The sequence below is a fragment of the Rhinichthys klamathensis genome, unplaced genomic scaffold (genome assembly GCF_029890125.1).
Source record: "Rhinichthys klamathensis goyatoka isolate OS25496 unplaced genomic scaffold, OSU_Roscu_1.1 h1tg000378l_1, whole genome shotgun sequence".
In the NCBI taxonomy this organism is placed as follows: domain Eukaryota; kingdom Metazoa; phylum Chordata; class Actinopteri; order Cypriniformes; family Leuciscidae; genus Rhinichthys; species Rhinichthys klamathensis.
The window spans coordinates 37,676-56,485 of record NW_026606885.1 but is presented as its reverse complement, the minus strand read 5'-3'; the positions used below and the strand labels follow the sequence as shown (position 1 = coordinate 56,485).

The 18,810-nt window shown below is 39.1% G+C and overlaps 1 protein-coding gene across 8 annotated transcripts in view; it reads right to left on the bottom strand.

Annotated features, from left to right (window-relative positions):
• Positions 1–975: 975 nt before the first annotated feature.
• The window catches only part of phf21aa (PHD finger protein 21Aa), a 28,837-nt gene continuing 11,002 nt past the window's right edge, over positions 976–18,810 (bottom strand). The window contains exons 2-17 of one of the 8 annotated variants that reach the window (XM_056233845.1): positions 18,492–18,546; positions 17,875–17,964; positions 17,697–17,729; positions 17,515–17,580; positions 15,170–15,313; positions 14,030–14,275; positions 13,663–13,746; positions 12,123–12,380; positions 11,087–11,245; positions 10,940–10,991; positions 10,772–10,851; positions 10,623–10,680; positions 8,162–8,439; positions 5,533–5,608; positions 1,748–1,851; positions 976–1,573 (exon numbers count right to left, since the gene is read on the bottom strand). In XM_056233845.1, coding sequence (XP_056089820.1) covers positions 989–1,573; positions 1,748–1,851; positions 5,533–5,608; positions 8,162–8,439; positions 10,623–10,680; positions 10,772–10,851; positions 10,940–10,991; positions 11,087–11,245; positions 12,123–12,380; positions 13,663–13,746; positions 14,030–14,275; positions 15,170–15,313; positions 17,515–17,580; positions 17,697–17,729; positions 17,875–17,964; positions 18,492–18,521 — 2,343 coding nt within the window. In that variant the 5' untranslated portion in view covers positions 18,522–18,546 and the 3' untranslated portion in view covers positions 976–988. The remainder of the gene's footprint in view (positions 1,574–1,747; positions 1,852–5,532; positions 5,609–8,161; positions 8,440–10,622; positions 10,681–10,771; positions 10,852–10,939; positions 10,992–11,086; positions 11,246–12,122; positions 12,381–13,662; positions 13,747–14,029; positions 14,276–15,169; positions 15,314–17,514; positions 17,581–17,696; positions 17,730–17,874; positions 17,965–18,491; positions 18,547–18,810) is intronic. The other 7 variants (XM_056233851.1, XM_056233849.1, XM_056233847.1 and 4 more) reach the window with 7 other exon arrangements.

The window sequence follows — 18,810 nt, the reverse complement described above, 5'->3', positions numbered from 1 at the left end:
TTTTACGGGATATTTCTGACTGCATGATTCCTCGTAAGTCGTTGGACAAGGCATGAGACCCCTGCTACAGTCTGGGTAAAAAAAAACAACCTAAAAAGTCTTCTGGATGTGGAAATGAGAGTGACGTGAGAGAAGTCTCAAATCATTCCCTTCTGTGATTGCGCTTGAACGGCGCACTCAGTAAATCACATCTGGTCAGTAGATAAGGCATGGTCAGAATTTACCTCACAGACACTTCAGGACTGACACTACAAATACTACTCTACTACTCTTAAATATCTATTTAATGTTCAGAGTAACATAAAAGAATAGTTCCCTGTGGCATCGATTATTTGGCAGAACAGAACTACAGAATATTTTTGTAAGAAAGAAGAAAATTATAAATAAGGTCATGTGTAAAAATAGCAAAACATATTTACAGAAATGTTGTTTTCGGGTTTTAAAAACACCACAAAGTAGACAAATGCAAATGATAATAGTTAAACCTCCAGCAGAACACCTGGAAGACCTGTATTTCTGTCAGTGTGATAAAGAACCTGTTTTTACAACAGAAAACTAGACGAAACAACTGCACCTCGGCTGCGTTTCACAGACAAAACGGATACTAAACTCCTCGACGCGTCATATCTTATGTCTTAGATCAGAGCTACAGGACCTGATAGGAAGCTGCACTACTCATCTAGCAGGACGAGACCTTTCCCCGATCCAGCCTTCAGAAGCTTTCCCACTCAGAGGTGCTATGGCAACTGTATCAGGCACACAATGGTGTGATATCTTTAAATTTTATTACTCTTTTCTATATCATTATTCTTTGTAGAAATCTTTTCGGTGTGCATACGTTAGCATACACATTGCTGGTACTTTAGGAACCTCCTTCCTGCATGTAGTAAATGGCACTATGGATTTTCTTTCCCTCATAGATACAAGAGATGAAACAACAACACAAAACAACAACACTGTTAACTGGCACGCTTTGGGGTGGTCAATGCTATTTTACCCCCTCTGTCACTTCTGTAAGGGGTACGATCGGGCCGAGGAGGCCCTGTGGGATGACGCTGAGGTCACTGTTGTTATTGTTTTTATGTTTTTTTGTACCCTCCTCCCCGGTGGGCATGGTTCCATTGGTACTCAGAACTGCCTGGTTACTGCTGTTATTGCTGAAAGCTGTGGCGTTTGCATTTGTGGGCTCGCTCCTGATTCTGGACGTGCTGATGATTTGTGCGTTCTCCTCACTGCCCTCATCGCTCTTTGCGCTTGCAGCCTCGACGTTATTATTAGTGGCGATCTGGTTTAAGGTATCGCTTGTGTTTGTGAGGGGGCCAATTATAATCATAGCTTCTGAGGAGCTTGTTGCGGTATTTGTGTTGTTGTTTGTGTCTGTGGTGACCGCACTGGAGCTGCTGGCTTTGGAAGCTCCATTGTGGGACATTTCTCCGTTAGCCATGAGCCCAGGGCAGATGAAGGGAGACAACTGGATCCCTCTGATCAGACGCACCAGCCCTTTCATCTTCTCAAGCGAAGCCTCCATCTCTCTCTGCTGGGCCAGTACGCTGTTCTTGCTGTCCATACATCTCTGTGAAGGGAGAGAGGACAGTGCTGCTGACTCATACAACCAAAATCTCATCATTATACAGTTATGGAGGTACGGGATGAATTAACATCACATTTAGATTTCACATGTAATTTCAGTGGTATGACTCATCGCGCAGAGGAAAAGTGGATGATATGAACTTAAGGATTCTCTCACCGTTATAGAGTTGCTGAGATGGCCGACTTGGTCTTCTAGTGTCTCTCTCTCCTGCCGCAGCTCTGTGCTCCATGTCTTCAGACGATCTTTCTCTCCCTCTTTAGCTGCGGGGAAATGAGTGCATGCGTAAATCTCAACAGAAGGCACAAGTCGGGTTCTGGAAGTAAACATCCCATTCATTTCCCCCACAGGATTTTTTTTTAAACAATTCTGTAGAAACTTTGCGAGACAGACCAACCATGATTGTGGTCAGAGATATCTTTTTCACTCATTTGTCCATTTTGGTATAATGTTAATTTATAAATATGCTCTTGGTCGGATCATGTTCATTCTTAATGATTCTGCATTATTTTAAAAGGGCACTTAAATTATGCAAAATTCACTTTCACATGGTGTTTGAAAATACAGTAAATGTGTGTTGACAGTGTGTGTACAAACCACCCTATAATGATAAAAATCCACCCAGTGCTTTTTTTTAATGCACATAAATCATAAGCAGTGTCTCCGAGCAAGCCGTTTTCAGATTCGGGGCAATGTGACGTCCTTTTGCACAAGCCCCTGTAAGACTGAAGAAAACTGGTTGAAGCTGGAAATTAACATTTGGCTTCCCCCCTCTTCCCCGGAGACAAAAGTCTCACCTCATCTACATTTCATTCTCTCTCAGTGACGCATACAAACTCACATAAGAATATGGTTTAATGTGAATGATTATCATTGAGTATTTTGTTTAGTATAATTTAAACTGCAGGGTGAGTGGTACAGATGTCTCATTTCCAAATTGGTAAAACAAAAGCTAATAATTTTTTTTAGAAGTTTAGAGATGACACACAAAGGAAGGTGGACTCTATGCAAATGGCCTTTCTCCCCTACCCCCAAAATAAGGTGTAACCTGAATGCAAATTACCATTGTAAAGAAGTTCTGGCTATTTAATGGAATGCAGCAAGGAGTCGTGGCTCTTTCTGTATCTCAGATCAGCCCGTGAGGTTGGCTCATGTAGTTCTTAAATGTTGGGTTTGCATCTATTTCTCTTATCCTAAAGCATTTGATGTCCTGTATCGATGATCTTTGAACTGATTATGAAATTGGCATAATACTTTTACCTGACATAATAAATTGTTATATTTGATTATTCTAACAGACTTTGACTTCATTTCCATTGGAGTTAAAAGGAATAGTCAAACATTAACGTATATTTAATGATATCATTGAAAAACTTTTTCATTTTTTGGAGTCAGATGAAACGAGTTAATACATAAGATAAAATGTATTGCATTTAATTAAAAGTCCCTTTACCATGGGAAGAGACGGAACACGCATGAGACCTTCACCGCTAATTTGAATGCCGCCATTGGATCGAATTAGATGGACTTACACCCCACCCACAACTGTTGACTGACACCGTCGTATTACCATAGACCCCGCCCTGAGTGAGCTGTACACAGACCGCCATTGTTTCGACGCCAGAGCAGCTGTAGACAAGAATGTCTTCTAAGCGATTGAGGTGTTTTGTTGTTGGATGTAAGAATGAACATAGCAGTCTAAATGCGTTTCTACCTAAATGCGTTTATGTTTGCACAAATCATTTTAAACCAGACTGCTTTGTGAACGAGGGTCCGTACAAAGCAGGCTTTGCCAAAAAGCTGTTACTCGAGGATGGATCAGTACCAACTGTTGTGTTTTTGATCCAGCTTAGTCTCCAGATCAGTCGGCAGTAATGAAAGGTAGAAAACGCACTTTATTACAGTTCATCAGAGTCGTTTTACGGATATAAAGTTTTTCAGTTTATTAAGCACCCACTGAAAAGGTCTGTATATATTTGTTTACTGTTAATTGTAACAAGTGTTTGTGTGTAATTCGCGGTGTACATTGATGATAATGCAAGGGAGAGAGAGAGTTTATGGATAAGACTTTAATGCGCAATTCTTGCACTGTTTTACTCAGCTCTTACAGTGATTTTCTGTGCTTCATCCTTTGTGTGAAGAACAATAAACTTCAGATAAAAGCAAGATGACAAATATGTTATAACCGTAATTAAACTAAACTATACCTGTTCTATCTCCATGCAGAATATATTCTTTGGCTCTGTAAGCATTATTGTCCGACTCTGGTTCAAAATGAACACTGCTAGTACAGTTTCTGTTCTGACATTTTCATTCAGTGAGATGAGATGTCCTGCCACTGAAGAATGAGCTCTTGAAGCTCCGCCCTCTTCTTGAAAGTGGGCAACATGCAGCAGCTCATTTGCATTTAAAGGGACATACACAAAAAGCCGCGTTTTTGCTCACCCCCCAAAAAGTGGCAATTTTAACATGCTGTAAAAATGATCTATGGGGTATTTTCAGCTAAAACTTCACATACACACTCTTATTTTACATCTTGTAAAAAGGGGCATAATAGGTGCACTTTAATATTAAAGGGGTCATAAATTGAGAAATCAAATTTTCCTTGATCTTTTGACATGCAAGAGGTCATTGTACTATATAAACATCCTGTAAGTTTCAGAACTCCTCTGTTACTTTCTCGTTAGTCCAAAAACAGCTTTTATTAAAACCAAGCTCCGAAGAAGTCTCATTTCAGATTTTGTCACATTATGACGTAATAGTGTGACTAAAGAAAGACCTCCTCTGCAAAATCAGATCAACGTCATTCACAGCGCGAGTTTATCGGTGACTGAGTTCTGGACTCTCGCCAAAACTCCAGTTAATCAATGACGCTGTCTACACTGCACAACGAATCCCTAATTTACATTGTGTTTGCACTGTTAGTTATGATGAAAGCGTTCGTGAGAATGCAGAAATAGAGTTGCAATGACAAGATCACTGCATTCATGCACTCATACTGTCGGTCATCGACTACAACGCTTATCACTGCAACATTTCATGAGACGGGAGTAGATCTAAATATAATGAAATAATCAAAACTTTTCACGATTAGTTAATGTCAAAAACAACTGTCATAGTAAAACGTAGTAAAATTTTTGAGAGAGTTCAACATGTGATGCTTATTTTATATGCAAAAATGTTAGCCAATCATAGCAGTGATGATGATTCTGATGTTTCTGACTGACAAATTGCTTTGTACATTGTTTAACAGCATTAAGCAAGTTAGCATTTTCTAGCATTTACATATTTACTTCAACTGCACAGGTAATGTCAATGGTATGACCAATTTCAGCAACATCTAAAAATGAAGATACATTTCTATAGCTCTGACTGATGTTATATTGTAATTTTGGAAGTAGACCTTCATAATACAAGAGGGCTACATTCTACAACGTTTTTTGACGTGCTTCTGGGGCACCCTAAAGGCCTGTTCACACCGAGACAAATATTCTGTGTGAAAAACATTTTATGTTTTGTGAGATAAACATTTTAATTTGAATTAATGGTAGTTAATGTGTCTGACAGAATGTGAATGTTCATGACCGTCTGAACAATGGTGTTCACTGCAAATAAAACTGGTCAAAAATCTAAGTTTGTAATGTAATTCATTTCAGAGCTGTTTGGTTTGGTTCATGACTTGAAGAATAAATAAAATGAATGGAAAAATACTGCCAGTACCAAAGCTGCAGAAAAAATAAGTGGTTGCTGCTATTCTATAGTTCTAGGACAGCTTTTCCAAAGATCAGAGATTTACTGGTACATTTCATAACAGACTCATAAAAAGAAACTTTGTTCCGTTTTAAACTCCTAACTCAAGACATTTTTGAACAATCTTACATCACATTCTGTGTCATGCAGGTTGACTGTTCTAGGTATCATCAGTTGTACGTGAAACTTCTCACCTGCTTTATAAGAGATGTAGGAATGGACAATAGCAAGAGTCCCTGGCCACTCAATGGCATCTTCCTTCTGCAGAATCTAAAGAAAACATGTACTGAATGGTACTGAAATACACAACTGTTAACAGTCTGCATTCAAAGTGATACACACAAAAACATGATCATTTAAAATGAATGTGGAAATGAATGCATAGTAGTGAAAACAAATGAAGTGGCAAGACATGAGGCTACCTAAACTTACAAAGTTGAGCAGCCTTGACGCAAATTTCTGGTTTTCGGTGTACTTAGAGTGAATATTGGTGAATTTTACTAAGTTTTTGTAGCCCTGCATCAAATCAGGGGTCCTGAGCAACAGAACTGTGACGTCTCAGGCAGATATGCATGCCCTTATGAAGCCCAGATGATTTATATGTGAGCAATAGGGATGTAACGATTCACTCGCAACCGGTTGAAAATCGATAAAAATGTGTGACGATTCAAGTCGGTTGAAATGTTAAACGAATCGCGATACACGTTTTAAACAGCAGGGCGCGTTTACTATAGCCTACTGTGAAGTTGTGAACCTCGCTTTACAATAGCACAATAGCAGCGAGCACACACTGGCGTGAAGCTAGCGAGTGTTTTCACTTCATTCATGGAACTTGATCTTGTGTGAGCCAAGCTCAACTTCCATAGGAATGAACTGAAAACGCTCGGTTTGCTCCGCTCGCGCCGCACCAGTGTGTGCCATAGACTGGTGTGCACGTGCCGTCAAACAGTAGACATGGCTTTGGCGACGGCAAGCGTAGATGTTGACGTTGACTCATTCAAATCGGAGGTGTGGCGGCATTTTGACTTTCCGTAGACTAATAATAATCACCACCGTGAGTAACACCAGTCACCTCCGTTTTCATGTAAAAGTCATTAATACTACAATTGCGAGAGCCACGGAGATCACAAGGTGCATCAGTGTTTCCGTGGCAACCAGGTGTTGTATTTATTTTACTATCTCTTTCTCTAAATGTGTTTTTTTTTTACTCTTACTAGTGTAATGATACAAATTATAACAAAATTAGAATCTTGCCTTTATTACAATGTAAAACCCCTGTCAATCTGGTACTACTAATTTTACACAGTCTTTTACATAGTGTGCGAAGGTACCAGTGTCCAGCCTCTTGACCAAACAGACAGAAAGACTGAGTTGAAACAACCTTGAAGGGAATTTTTTTAATGTAGTTTTATTATTTGAGAAATATATTTTAAATTAAAAAGAAATGTGCAGCATTTTGTCTGAGAAATAATAAAAGGGACACTTTTGTCTTAAATCGCATTTGTTAAAAAAATCGTGAGAAAATCGTATCGTGAAACCAGTATCGTGAATCGTATCGCATCGTGAGATGAGTGAATCGTTACATCCCTAGTGAGCAAGTATCACATATGAGACGCTGCCCACTCCACCTCATGACATCAGCTGCCAAATACTGACTCATCAATCAACATCATTATACTTATTAGCCCCTTTCACACATACAGTTTCTACTGGTAAATTACCATCAGGAGATCATGTGTGAACAGGATCTTTTCTGACACTTTTTTCTTTATGAGAAGTTGTAACAATACCAGCAAATTACCAGTATGATGCTGTGTGTGAACAAATAATGAAGATTACCGGTATGAGAACGTACGAAGTTAGAACGCGCTGACGTAAGAAGTTTGCTTTGGGCCAATCATAAAGCTCTGTAGGAGCTGTTTACAGTAAGTTCTGCTGCTTTTAATTGCTTTTCTATATAAAAATGCACTAAACGAACATCTGACCATTGCGCCACATCTCGCACTCGAGACCCTGGCTTCTACTATTCTCTGAATGTCCTAGTACTATAGTGACTGCAGTACCATAACTATTATGTGCCTCGTGTATTTAAGAGCAGAACCACGTTCTGTGTGATCATCTCCTTACGCCGGTCACTCAGAAGTAAAACAAAATGTAACTAAAATGAAACTAAAGCGCTTCTCATCCAGGTGGATGAATCAAATGGGTAATTTCCGATGACTGACATGACAGAGTTTACTGGTACTGATGTGCAAATGGTATCTTACCAGTAAAAAGACACAACGTTGTTGCTTATGTGAATAGCACATGTGTGTATTTACCGGAAAAGTTGTTCTGGTCATTTTACGGCAATTTACCAGGCTTGCTGTGAAAGGGGCTTTTGTCTCTATTCCATTGTAAATTGTGCTTGTTTTTAAAAAAAGAACATTTTTGGTGGGTCCAGGTTAAACAGCTGCCTCTTTGCCTCTATTTTAATAGATTTTGCATAGAAATTACATAGCTATTCATATTAAAAGTTTCTAAATTGAAAGAATATAACCAGCAAGAGTAGCCTATTAAGTTACATCTATAAAGACTGTCTGCTTTGTAAGATCACTGACAAAAGTAAAACATGTCATGGCATGGGACAAAAAAAGAAATGAAATGAATTACGAGAACGAGAGTGAATGGCAATGAATCTCTAATATAAATGTTTCTCAGTTACCGGAGACTCTTAATTCACCTCCGCTACCACTAGATGTCACTGGTGAGCACGGTGAACACAGGGATAGGGAAGTCTGAATTGTGTCTCAGTAACTGTAGTGGACTATCACAGCTACTTACATCCCCTGCTGAGCTGGGGCTGGGTGAGGGTGAATGTGATGGAAGGGTGAGTGAGAGGGCAGGGGAGAATGGGCTGCCCGCGGTGGGCCGCTGTAGGTCTGGGAAGGTAGAATGATGGCTGCTGGTGGTTGGGGGGAGGGGCCCCCGCTCCACAATACTGCAGTTTTTAGAAAGGCGACCTGGGTGAGATGAAATAAAGGACAAACAAAACACAAAAAGAAAAGAAAAGGAAGACAAAACATTGGTGTAGCATACCTCTGACAAGCTGTCCTCATTGGCTAGGGTAGCAGGAAGGAGCAGGTGGGGGTGGTGTGATGGTGGTTGGGAGGGAGAGAGCAACGTTAGATTACAAAAGGAAGCACTGCATGCTGGGTAACAACACATTCTCTAAAAGCTGGCCTCAAATCAGCTGATAAAGGCAGAAGGCATTACATTTAGGCAGATGGGGATAAGAAATGCCAACAACAAAGAAGGATCAGAGGGTAACGATTTAAAAAAGCTTATCCAGGCATCAAGAAGCTTATTTTCATCTACAGCTAACACAGATGCTGTCAAATGTTAAGACGAGCCATATTCAACATCATAAATCAACAGATTATGCACATTTAGGTGTGCACTAGACATTAACAGAGCAAGTATGCATGTCTTTTATCACTAATAGTACCATTACATTACACATGGTCGCAAAGTTTCAACGTCATATATATATATATATATATACACACATATACACACATAACCTATATATATACACAGCTCTATTCAATTTTACACACACAGACCCAAGTCAAGAATTATATTCAACGAAACAATATATGGCTGGAGCCTTGGTTGGTCCCAAATGTGTTCAAGCTCAATTTAAGATCCAAAAACAACACACAAACACACGGCTTTTCCAAATATATAGCCTACAGTTTTTATATGAGACAGGAACAGTCTTTTTTTTATCAAAAAGCTTAATTTTGGCTTTACTGCAAGTTATTTTGATTCTGTCCTCAATCACTTGAATGCTCACCTACTACACTTTCTGACAGATATTTGCCTCAAGGAACATCTAAAATGTCAGTGTTTTTTTTGTCTATACAATAAAAGTCAATGGGGTCCAATGCTGTTCAGGACCCTGAGGACTTTCCATTATAACAATAAGAATTGAAAAAATCTTTAAAATATCTTCTATCGTGTTCCACAGCAGAAGGTCATACAGGTTTGGAACAGGTGAGTAAGGGGTGAGTAATGATAACACTTCATTTCTGAGTGAACTATTCCTTTAATTTGCAACAGTGAAAGTTGTTTTGGGTGAGCTTTGAAGAGCAATCAAAATATTGGTCATTTCAAAGTATCAAAAAAATAATCTTTGGCAAACTGTAATGTTGTGTTTTTGTAGTCCAGTCTTTCCAATACAAGTTCAAATGTAACACAAATGATGCGGTATAGTCACACCTTTAAGATGTGCACAACTTGCCTAATTGTAAACCTATAAGGCTGAGAACATTTTCTGAGTCTTTTACTAATGTATACACTTTTACAGCAGCCTGAAGACAGTCATTATCCCACTTAACACACTGCAGGGTCATTTCTTCCTGCCTCACACATACACTCCAGGGCCACTCCACAGCAGAGTGCCTGTAAGCACATTACATAATCAAACAGTCATTACTGCTGAATGTGTGCTTGTGTGAGACTGAGAGAGACTGACTGATGGGAGTAAAGAAGAGTGGATCAGTTCAGGATGAGAGGTGTAGAAAAAGGGCTTAAAGCGCTGAATAATGACTGGCTACAGATTTTTACCGCAATAAAATTAGACAATTCACAGTGGATGTTAAGTCACACTTCACAGATATGGATAATATCTAACCAGTGTTGTGAAAAGCTTGTTTACATTTAGTTTTCAACCTGAAACACAAGTATAATCTGTTGTTTTCACAAAAGCTCTGGAGATGTCAAAAGTTTTGCTGACAAATAAATGTGAATTTCTCGGACCAGGTAACACAGAAAAGAAGTAAACATTGTTCATTTACATATACTAGTACAGACATTGTAACAATACAAAGTGGGTTATAAAAAAAAAAAATCAACCAAGTTACAAGGTTCTTTCACACTTGGTTCGATTGCCTAGTAGTCAAAAAGCATCACCACAATTTTATATTATGGTTTCTGAACCTTTGGTTTTGTTTTCAAAGTGTCAGCACATAACGGGAATTTTTTTTAAAATTCAGAACGTGAATTATTCCATAGCTGTATACCTTGTCCAGATGGGTTTTTTTTCATATCGCTGCTTTGCAATTGTGACTGTTTTGTTATCAATTTGCAAATACATTTTGGAGAAATTACCAGTACTAAGTAAACTAAAAATTGTATTTATCAGTTTGATCTCTTAAAACAGCAATCACACACTTCTCCTCAATAAGCCACAGAGTATCTAATATAGGCACAGATAGAAAGTGTGATTGGCTGAACTCACCTCTCTTCCTGCTGGACTGGTTTATGGAACTCAGATACGACACTGAGCTTTTTTTCCGCTGAAACACACACAAGCACGGTTCATTCCATCAGATATCTCCAATCTGTTTGCATTGAACTGCTCGTTTAATGCATGTGTATGTTTGTTACCTCTGGTTCAAACATGGCTCCGCTATATATTGGATTTGCTGTTGTACGTCTCTTACGCTCCTGACGCCTGCTCTGAATCTCTACACAAACAAAGTGGGAAAGGTCAATACACATTCATTCACGCACACAAACAAACACACACACACACACACATTTCATTCCCCTGACCTTCTAAATAGTCGCGCGTGACCAGTCCCAGAGACAACATGAAGGCCAGTTTCTGTGGAAATAATGCGTGTCATTATCTCAGTAATGATCCTAATTTACATCATCATACTCATCATTATCTTCATTATAAACATAAAAGTACTTTACCAGAGGGCTCTCCTGATGTTTGGAGGAAGAAGTGTGTGTGTTGGTTGGAGCAGGTGAAGATGGTGTATGTAAGGACAGTGGAGGAGAAGTGTGTGTAGGCGTGTCTGGAGAGATGAGCAATGAAGTCTTTGGCTCTGTCGCATATTCTACTGCGGGTATCTGATGAAGAAACAAAGATGTATTAATACATGCACTACCATTCAGTTTTTATCCCATTTTAGTTTTTGAAAGAAGTCTCTTATGCTCACCAAGGCTGCATTTATTTGATCAAAAACACAGTAAAAACATTAATATTGTGAAATATTATTACAGCACACAATAATTGTTTTCTATTGTAATATATTTTAAAACGTAATTTAATTCTGTGATGCAAAGCTGAATTTTCCACAGCCATTACTCCAGTCTTCAGTCACATGATCATTCAGAAATCATTCTAATATGTTGATTTGGTGCTTTCAAGAAACATTTCAGTCATGGGCTAATGGTTAGCGAGTCTGACTGGTAACCCAAAGGTTGCTGGTTTAATTCCAGTACCGGCAGTAAATGACTGAGGTGCCTTTGAGCAAGGCACATAACCCCCAATCGCTCCCTGGACGCCACAGCATAAAGGCTGCCTACTGCTTCGGGTGTGTATCACGGTGTGCAGAGTGTGTGTGTTCACTACTCCTAATGTGTGTGCACTAACTTGGACGGGTTAAATGCAAAGGACAAATTCCGAGTATGGGTTACCATACTTGGACTTCACATGTCACTTTCACTTTTTCACTTATTATCAATGTTGAAAACAGTTGTGTTGCTTATATGTTTGTGGAAACCATGACACATTTGTTTCAAGATTATTTGATGAATATAAATTTTAAAAGAACTGCCTTTCTTTGAAATATAAATCGTCATTTGTCTTTCCTATTGACTTTTGAAATAAACTTTTGAACGATAGTGCACCTACACAGTATTAGAAGACTTTCCTTAAAGAAACTTTCCATGTAATTAATGTTTTAGAGTAAACTTAAATACATAAAATGTGAATTTCCCTCACCGTATTGTCAGAGCTTGGTCTGTTGTGAGGTAACTGCTGTGTGCGTGTCTGCACTGACGGCTGCATGTGTGTAGATGGGGAGATCAGGATGCTTGTGTTGTTAGAGCTGTTGGGGCAGGGCAGGCCATTGAGGATACGCATCTGCTGGACGTGACCAGAGGAAGGGAGGGCAGTGCTCAGTAACACCGGTGACTGCAAGGTTTGCACAGAGATCTGACCAGCAGCTGGAGACAAAGACGCTGGGGGTTTTGGCCTGACCTGCTCACACAGGGAAAAAAAGACAATTATTTGTGGAATAAATGGAGAAATAAAAGGTGGACCCAAGTAGTGAAAAAAAATGACTATCAGAAAAGTGATGCCCAACTCAGCGGTTTAACATCAGCAGACTTTCACTTTTAGACTCTAGTATACAACTAACAACAAATATGTTCCCTACTATTCCACAACACCACTAACACCAGCTCCACTCCAATGCAAATAAAAGTTGTCTACTTATTGACTATTAATTTATAATATAATTAGTTATGATAAAATAATGTTTAATTATTTATTATGCATAACCTTATCTCCTGATTTTCATCCATCAAGTTCTGAATAAAAAGAGAAAATAATACAAATAAAATAAAGAGAAAGTAAATTAAATGCAGTACCTTTAATTTGTAAAGGATGTAATTCGCTGAATTGATATATCTTTTTCAGCTAAACAAATATATTATGATATACACTACCAAACGTTTGGGGTCAGTAAGATGTTTTTGAATGCTTTTATTCAGCAAGAACACATTAAATTGATCAAAAGCGACAGTAAAGACATTAATAATGTTACACAATATTTATATTTCAAATAAATGCTTTTCTTTTCCACAAAAATATTAAGCAGCACAACTATTTTCAACACATAATTTAAAAAAAATAATTGAGCGCCAAATCAGTACATTAGAAATATTTCATGGATCATGTGACACTGAAGACTGGAATTACTGATGAAAATTCAGCTTTGCCATCACAGGAATAAACTCTATTTTAAAATACACTTAAATAGAAACCAGTTATTTGAAACTAATAATATTTGACGATAATTACTGTTTTTACTGTATTTAGATCAAATATATATATAGTCTCGGTGAGCATTAAAGACTTTATCTTACCAACCCAAAACATTTGAATGGTAGTGTATACCGCTATGTGATTTTGGTTATACCAACCAACCCTAGCATATATGCGCACACACACAACATATACCACAGAGAATAGCACAGAATACTGCCGGAGAGAAATCAGGGATATCACTTTACTGTAGGGTCAAAAGCAACAGCCAAAGCAGGAATTGCAAATGTCACGACTATGCAAGCACACAGAAATTAAATCCAGAGCAAGAAAACAAGATGGGGCAAGAAGAAAATATCACACAGAAAAGTAACACCTGCATTTAAAAAAAAAAAAAAAAAAGACACATAGATGCACAGTAACACTTAGCAGTTAGGGTTTTTCACTAGCCCAGCCAGGCATTAGGGTGTGAAGGGTTTCTATGGAAACAAACCTGCGGTAGAGTGGCTGGTCGAGTTGTCTGTCTGGTTGGTGGGACAAATTGAGGAACTTTGATTGTTTGGGAAGCAGCTTGCACCTGTGACAAGACCGCCCATTTAGACACCCTTACTTAACTAACCTGTCCAATATACATCCTACAACAAATAACTTTAACCATTTAAGCCACAGATGTAATAGAATAATTGTGTCTAAAATCTAAAGAACCAACCCTGAGCTCTTGGGTTCTAATTAAATTAAAATCAGACAGCCTGAAATGTCTTCCCACTTCATATGCAGTTTGCAAAACAAGAGGGAATAAGAAAACAAAACTCTTCTTGTTCAGTAACAAGAGACTCAAAACAGCTTTGAGAAATACTTACAACAATGGTGCTATTGGATATGACTCGTACTGGCTCTGCTCCCTGATTGGTCGGTTGGATGACCGGCTGGAAGTTTACTGGGGATTTTTGAGGATCTGAGTTAGGAGGGCCTGCAAGGAGTGCGTTGCCAAGGGTTGTCACCACGGTGATAGTAGGTGCTGGTGTCATGATGATAGGTGAGGAGGGGGTGGCAGCTCTCAGAACCAGAGGTAGAGTCTTTGAAGCAATGACAGGGGACACCGAGCTCTACAGGGTCACAAACACATACACCGTTGGAAACATGATCTTTTTTTTTTCTTTTATAGGCAAGTTCTTCTTACTGAACCTAATGATCTGCCACTCATCTCCTTATAATGAAAAATGCCACTGTGATAATGTCACTGGAGCTACTGAGAGTATAAATGTCACTTTTGCCTTGATGCCATATCTAAAAAGAAAGTGACATGTCAGAGCTTATTTTAGCAAATACCAAATAAATATTTAGTCTCCTCCAAAGACCAGTTGGCAATCCCCCAATTCCCTGCCCTCAATCCAAACTGTACTGAAACCATGACCCCAAAACCACAATACGAACCTAACCATAAAAAAACTTAAATCATTACACCCCTAGTAGCTATTGTGTCTCTCAAGATCAGTTCAATTCATGAATAAATCATTCAGACCACTGACACAAAAAGAACTGATTCATAGAATCTACTTCTCATGAACTCTCATGAATATGCCAAAGAGAGCTAGGGCAGATGTCAAGTGGATAACAAAATTAAACTTTCAGCCTGTTCCACACACAAAGCAATAATATGGCCTCAGGAGTAACTTTACATGGACCACTTTTATGGTGCTTTTGTGACCTGAAAGCCTCAATGATTAGCCTAATCGCACGTAAAAGTCAACAGAATACTAAAAATTTCAGAATTAGATTTCTATATGGACAATTTTTACGACACTTTTAGGGTGTTTTTTTGTTGCAATATTGGCACTTGACAGCCCAGGCCTTCATCCCTTTTGTGTTCTCCAATAGAAAGAAAGTCATATGGATTTGGAAAAGCATGTTTTTAGTTTTTGGTGATCTAATCCTTTAAATGTTCAGCAAAGACAAGGCTTTGTCTTTAAAGAAGTCCCTTGACGCAGCCTGTGGAGTACCTGTGGAGTAGTGAGGCTGGCAGCAGGCAGAGGCGTCTGTGTGATGAGCAAGGTAGACGTTTGCCCATCGGCTTGCAGCGTCTGCAGCTTCATATCTTCCTGTTTCACCAGTAGATCTCTCCTTAACTGCTCCACAACCTTTTTCTGAGGGAGAAAAAGAGAACAAGTGCCTGTTCATTTTTTGTGTGTTCTGTCACTCGTACCTGCAATGAAGTCTCTCTCACTCATGCTCTCTTTCTGCCAGCTGTTGTCGTGTTGGATTTTGGCCCGTTTGCACTGACAGCAAGTGAGAACATGGAATCCCTACAACTGAACTTCACTCTCTCTTTGTCTATTTCTCTCTCAGGCAGGGGGCCAACAGTAATCTACCTTCATAAACATCTTAAAAGTGTTTTAAGAAACCGGATTATGGCATAACAGCATGAAACATTTAGCAGTTATAAATTAGCGAGCCATGTCCAGTTTACAGCTGAAAGGACTGTCACCACATTTGCTTTTTCAAATAATTAAGGACAGATATATTAAAGCACGAAATTTAAGTATTATAGATTAATATATGATTATACCCGCCATCATACCCATGTATCCTTATACAAAGTGTTTCTGTTTTTGTATAAGGATAATATTTTTTTGAGTTTCTGACTGTGTTTTTGTTCTTAAGTAATGTGTTTTTTCTGTTGCAATACTCCCTTCTATATACTTCTAATACTTCCAGTTTCATGCGCAGAGACCTTATTGACTTAGGTTGACCTTATTGACAACAAAAACAGTTGAAACATTCTTTAAAATAAATTGTATTCTGCAATTGAAAGTAAGCCATACAGGTTAAGGATTGTTTTAAATTGTTTTTGGCTGACCTATCCTTTTACGAGTCTAAACTATGACAGATAGCAGACTCGTTAGGAGACACCATTAATTATACCCTTGGTGCTGCCAGTGACAAAGAAATTCACCTTTAAAGGGTGAAATGTTCATGTTTAAACTTATGATACATCCAATCTTTTTCTCCTCTTTTAGAAGAGTTCCCACATAAGAAAAACTAGATCATTAGCATTTCTAAGAACACACCTACATTTGCATAATAACTCACAATTTTAAAATAGAAATGCTTTAGTGATGTGTGGCAGGTTCTTTAGTAACTTACATGATGATGAACAGCAAAGAAATGGAAGTCTTAAGTAAATGTAGAGCAATGTAAAATAAAAGTTCTAGCTGATAATAAACAAACATACTTGCACACTTATTGACCTCTGTTATAACTGTGCAAATGAGAAATTACAGTGAGAAAACAGAATGTGATTCTAAATGACATGATCATTCCTCGAGTACTCTCAATGCAATTCATTTGAAGCCATTCACTGTTTGTGTTACAGTTCAGCTTCAAAAAATTTGCACACACATACACATACACATGACCACGTGTACACAAAGCAACATTAAAAGAGTATGGATCCATTACAATCATAAAGAGAAGACAGAAGGAGGAAGATATCAAAAGTTTACTGCATTAAGACTTTACTTAATGCAGGCTACAAATGTTCAGCCAAGTATGTGTTGATTCTGTAACCAGTGAAGACAGAGTGACAGTTACATTAATGAATATGAACACAACCCCCCAGCACAGTCCTCTCACTGATTATAGCTTTAACAGGCTTCCTCCACCATCTGTTAGACTCACATACTCCTAGATCTGGGAGAATTCCACCGGACACCGAATGTGTTTGAGCGAGGAAGGCTGCACACTTTATTAAATAGTGCTGCAGGCTGATACATTTCTGAAGCTCTGAGAGGGTTGACTTATTCCCTTTTCTCTGCAGGAGGAGAGATGATCTCAGGTGTGTTTTCCCCCCTGTTGGTGGCAGCTGCTTTATTCTGTTACTTTAAAGGCTTTAAGATGCTAATTAAAATTCATCTCTGCTGCCACTGCCAGCAATCTACAACACATCTTTCTCCATCTCCTCCACAGAACTTCGCGTTCTGTACAGTTAGCTCAATCGAACAACAGTACGCCACGTAATCATCCCCAGACATTAATCATCAGTTACAGAAATGCCAAAGAAAAGGGGGAGAATAGATTTGCGCATGTTTGTGTGTTGGCAAATAGTTCATTTGGCAACACAAAACCACAACGCACAAATCACACCACAAATGTTCAGCACAATACAACACAAAACAATGCCATGATGTAACAGGTTTCATAACCAAACAAGACCGCCTCATTTTCTCGGGACACACAAGGAGGTAAAGACTTTCAGACCCCAAGTAATTGAACTGATCAAGACATGTGTACGTTCGTAGAGAACACTGATATGGCAGCAGGTGTTCTCTCAGAGAGCAGCTCTCACCTGCCGCTCACTCAGCGCTGTGATCTTGGCCTGCAGGTCACGGAGCTGCAGCTTCAGATCTGCATTCTGTACAAAGAACACACACACTCCTCCCTAATACACTAGTCCAGTGGCCGGTATATGAGAGCGTATCGATCAAACAGTAACGTAAGTGAGGGACATGTTCAGTGAGGGAGACGCACCTGTGGATCTTGCTTCATCTGGCTCACGAGTTTCTGCAAGAAAGAGAAGAAAGTTTTAGCACTCTCAGGAGTGGGTGACAAATGCCGATGCAGTGACCTCTAGAGGACGTCGAGGGTACTGCATCCGCAACAATTACACACTCAATCCATATGGTGTGCAGGAGGGCGGTGGGGATACCTGATGGATCTGGATTTCCACTTTGAGTGCTTCCTGTAAATTTTGTAGTTCCATAATCGATCTCTTCTTCCCAAAACCCAACACAGCTGCCTGGCAAATAAAAGGAAGAGAGCAGATATTCCTTCATTAATTGAGATGTTGTTGAATGACTAAGTATATTAAAAAAAAGAGGTAAAAGAGCTTTTTGCGGTCTCACAGTGTGCATGACCATGCCATGACAGATCTGTTAGTGTGCTTGTGCGAGTGTGTGTAAATCTGCTCAGTGTTCGTAGGATATATCTCTGTGTACTGATTCAATCAGAACTACTCTCATCAAAATCCTGCCTGAACACCACGGATCAAACTGAACAGCACTCTTTTGCACATACACAATACTGTTTTCTCCTGCTGTCATTCTTCTTTGGGAGGAAATGATGCTGACGCATGCATTAACTGTTTCCTTCTCTCCTCTTCAGAACTGTGTAGCTATGCTGCTGTTTTTTTGAGTAATGGTACTACTAAGTGTAGTTCTGGAAAACATTTAAATCAATTAGCTAGCCAATGAAACGCCATAAAGCAGACCATCACAGTTGTGTCAGAATGTGTGCACCCCCTAATGACAATGGTTTATTCTATACCTTCCCAACGTCTGCCGTCTTGAACACCATCCAACTGGCAGAGTGGGGGGTGGAGCTGGAATAGACAAGAGAGGATGGTAAGGACTAAGGACTGGAGCACACACACATTTACACACAGTAGCGCTCCGGAGAGTGACAAATCTACATCATAGCAATATTGAAAAAAAGATGTCAGCAGGAATATTTTAAGTGCAAGCTTTGTGGATAAAGATTTGGGCTGCATGCAAAGATTGCAGATTCAATCCCAAATTGAGAGTGTACAGAAATTGGAAGCTTACTAGAAAAGAAAGCAATCCTTCTTTATACACCCAAGTTAAAC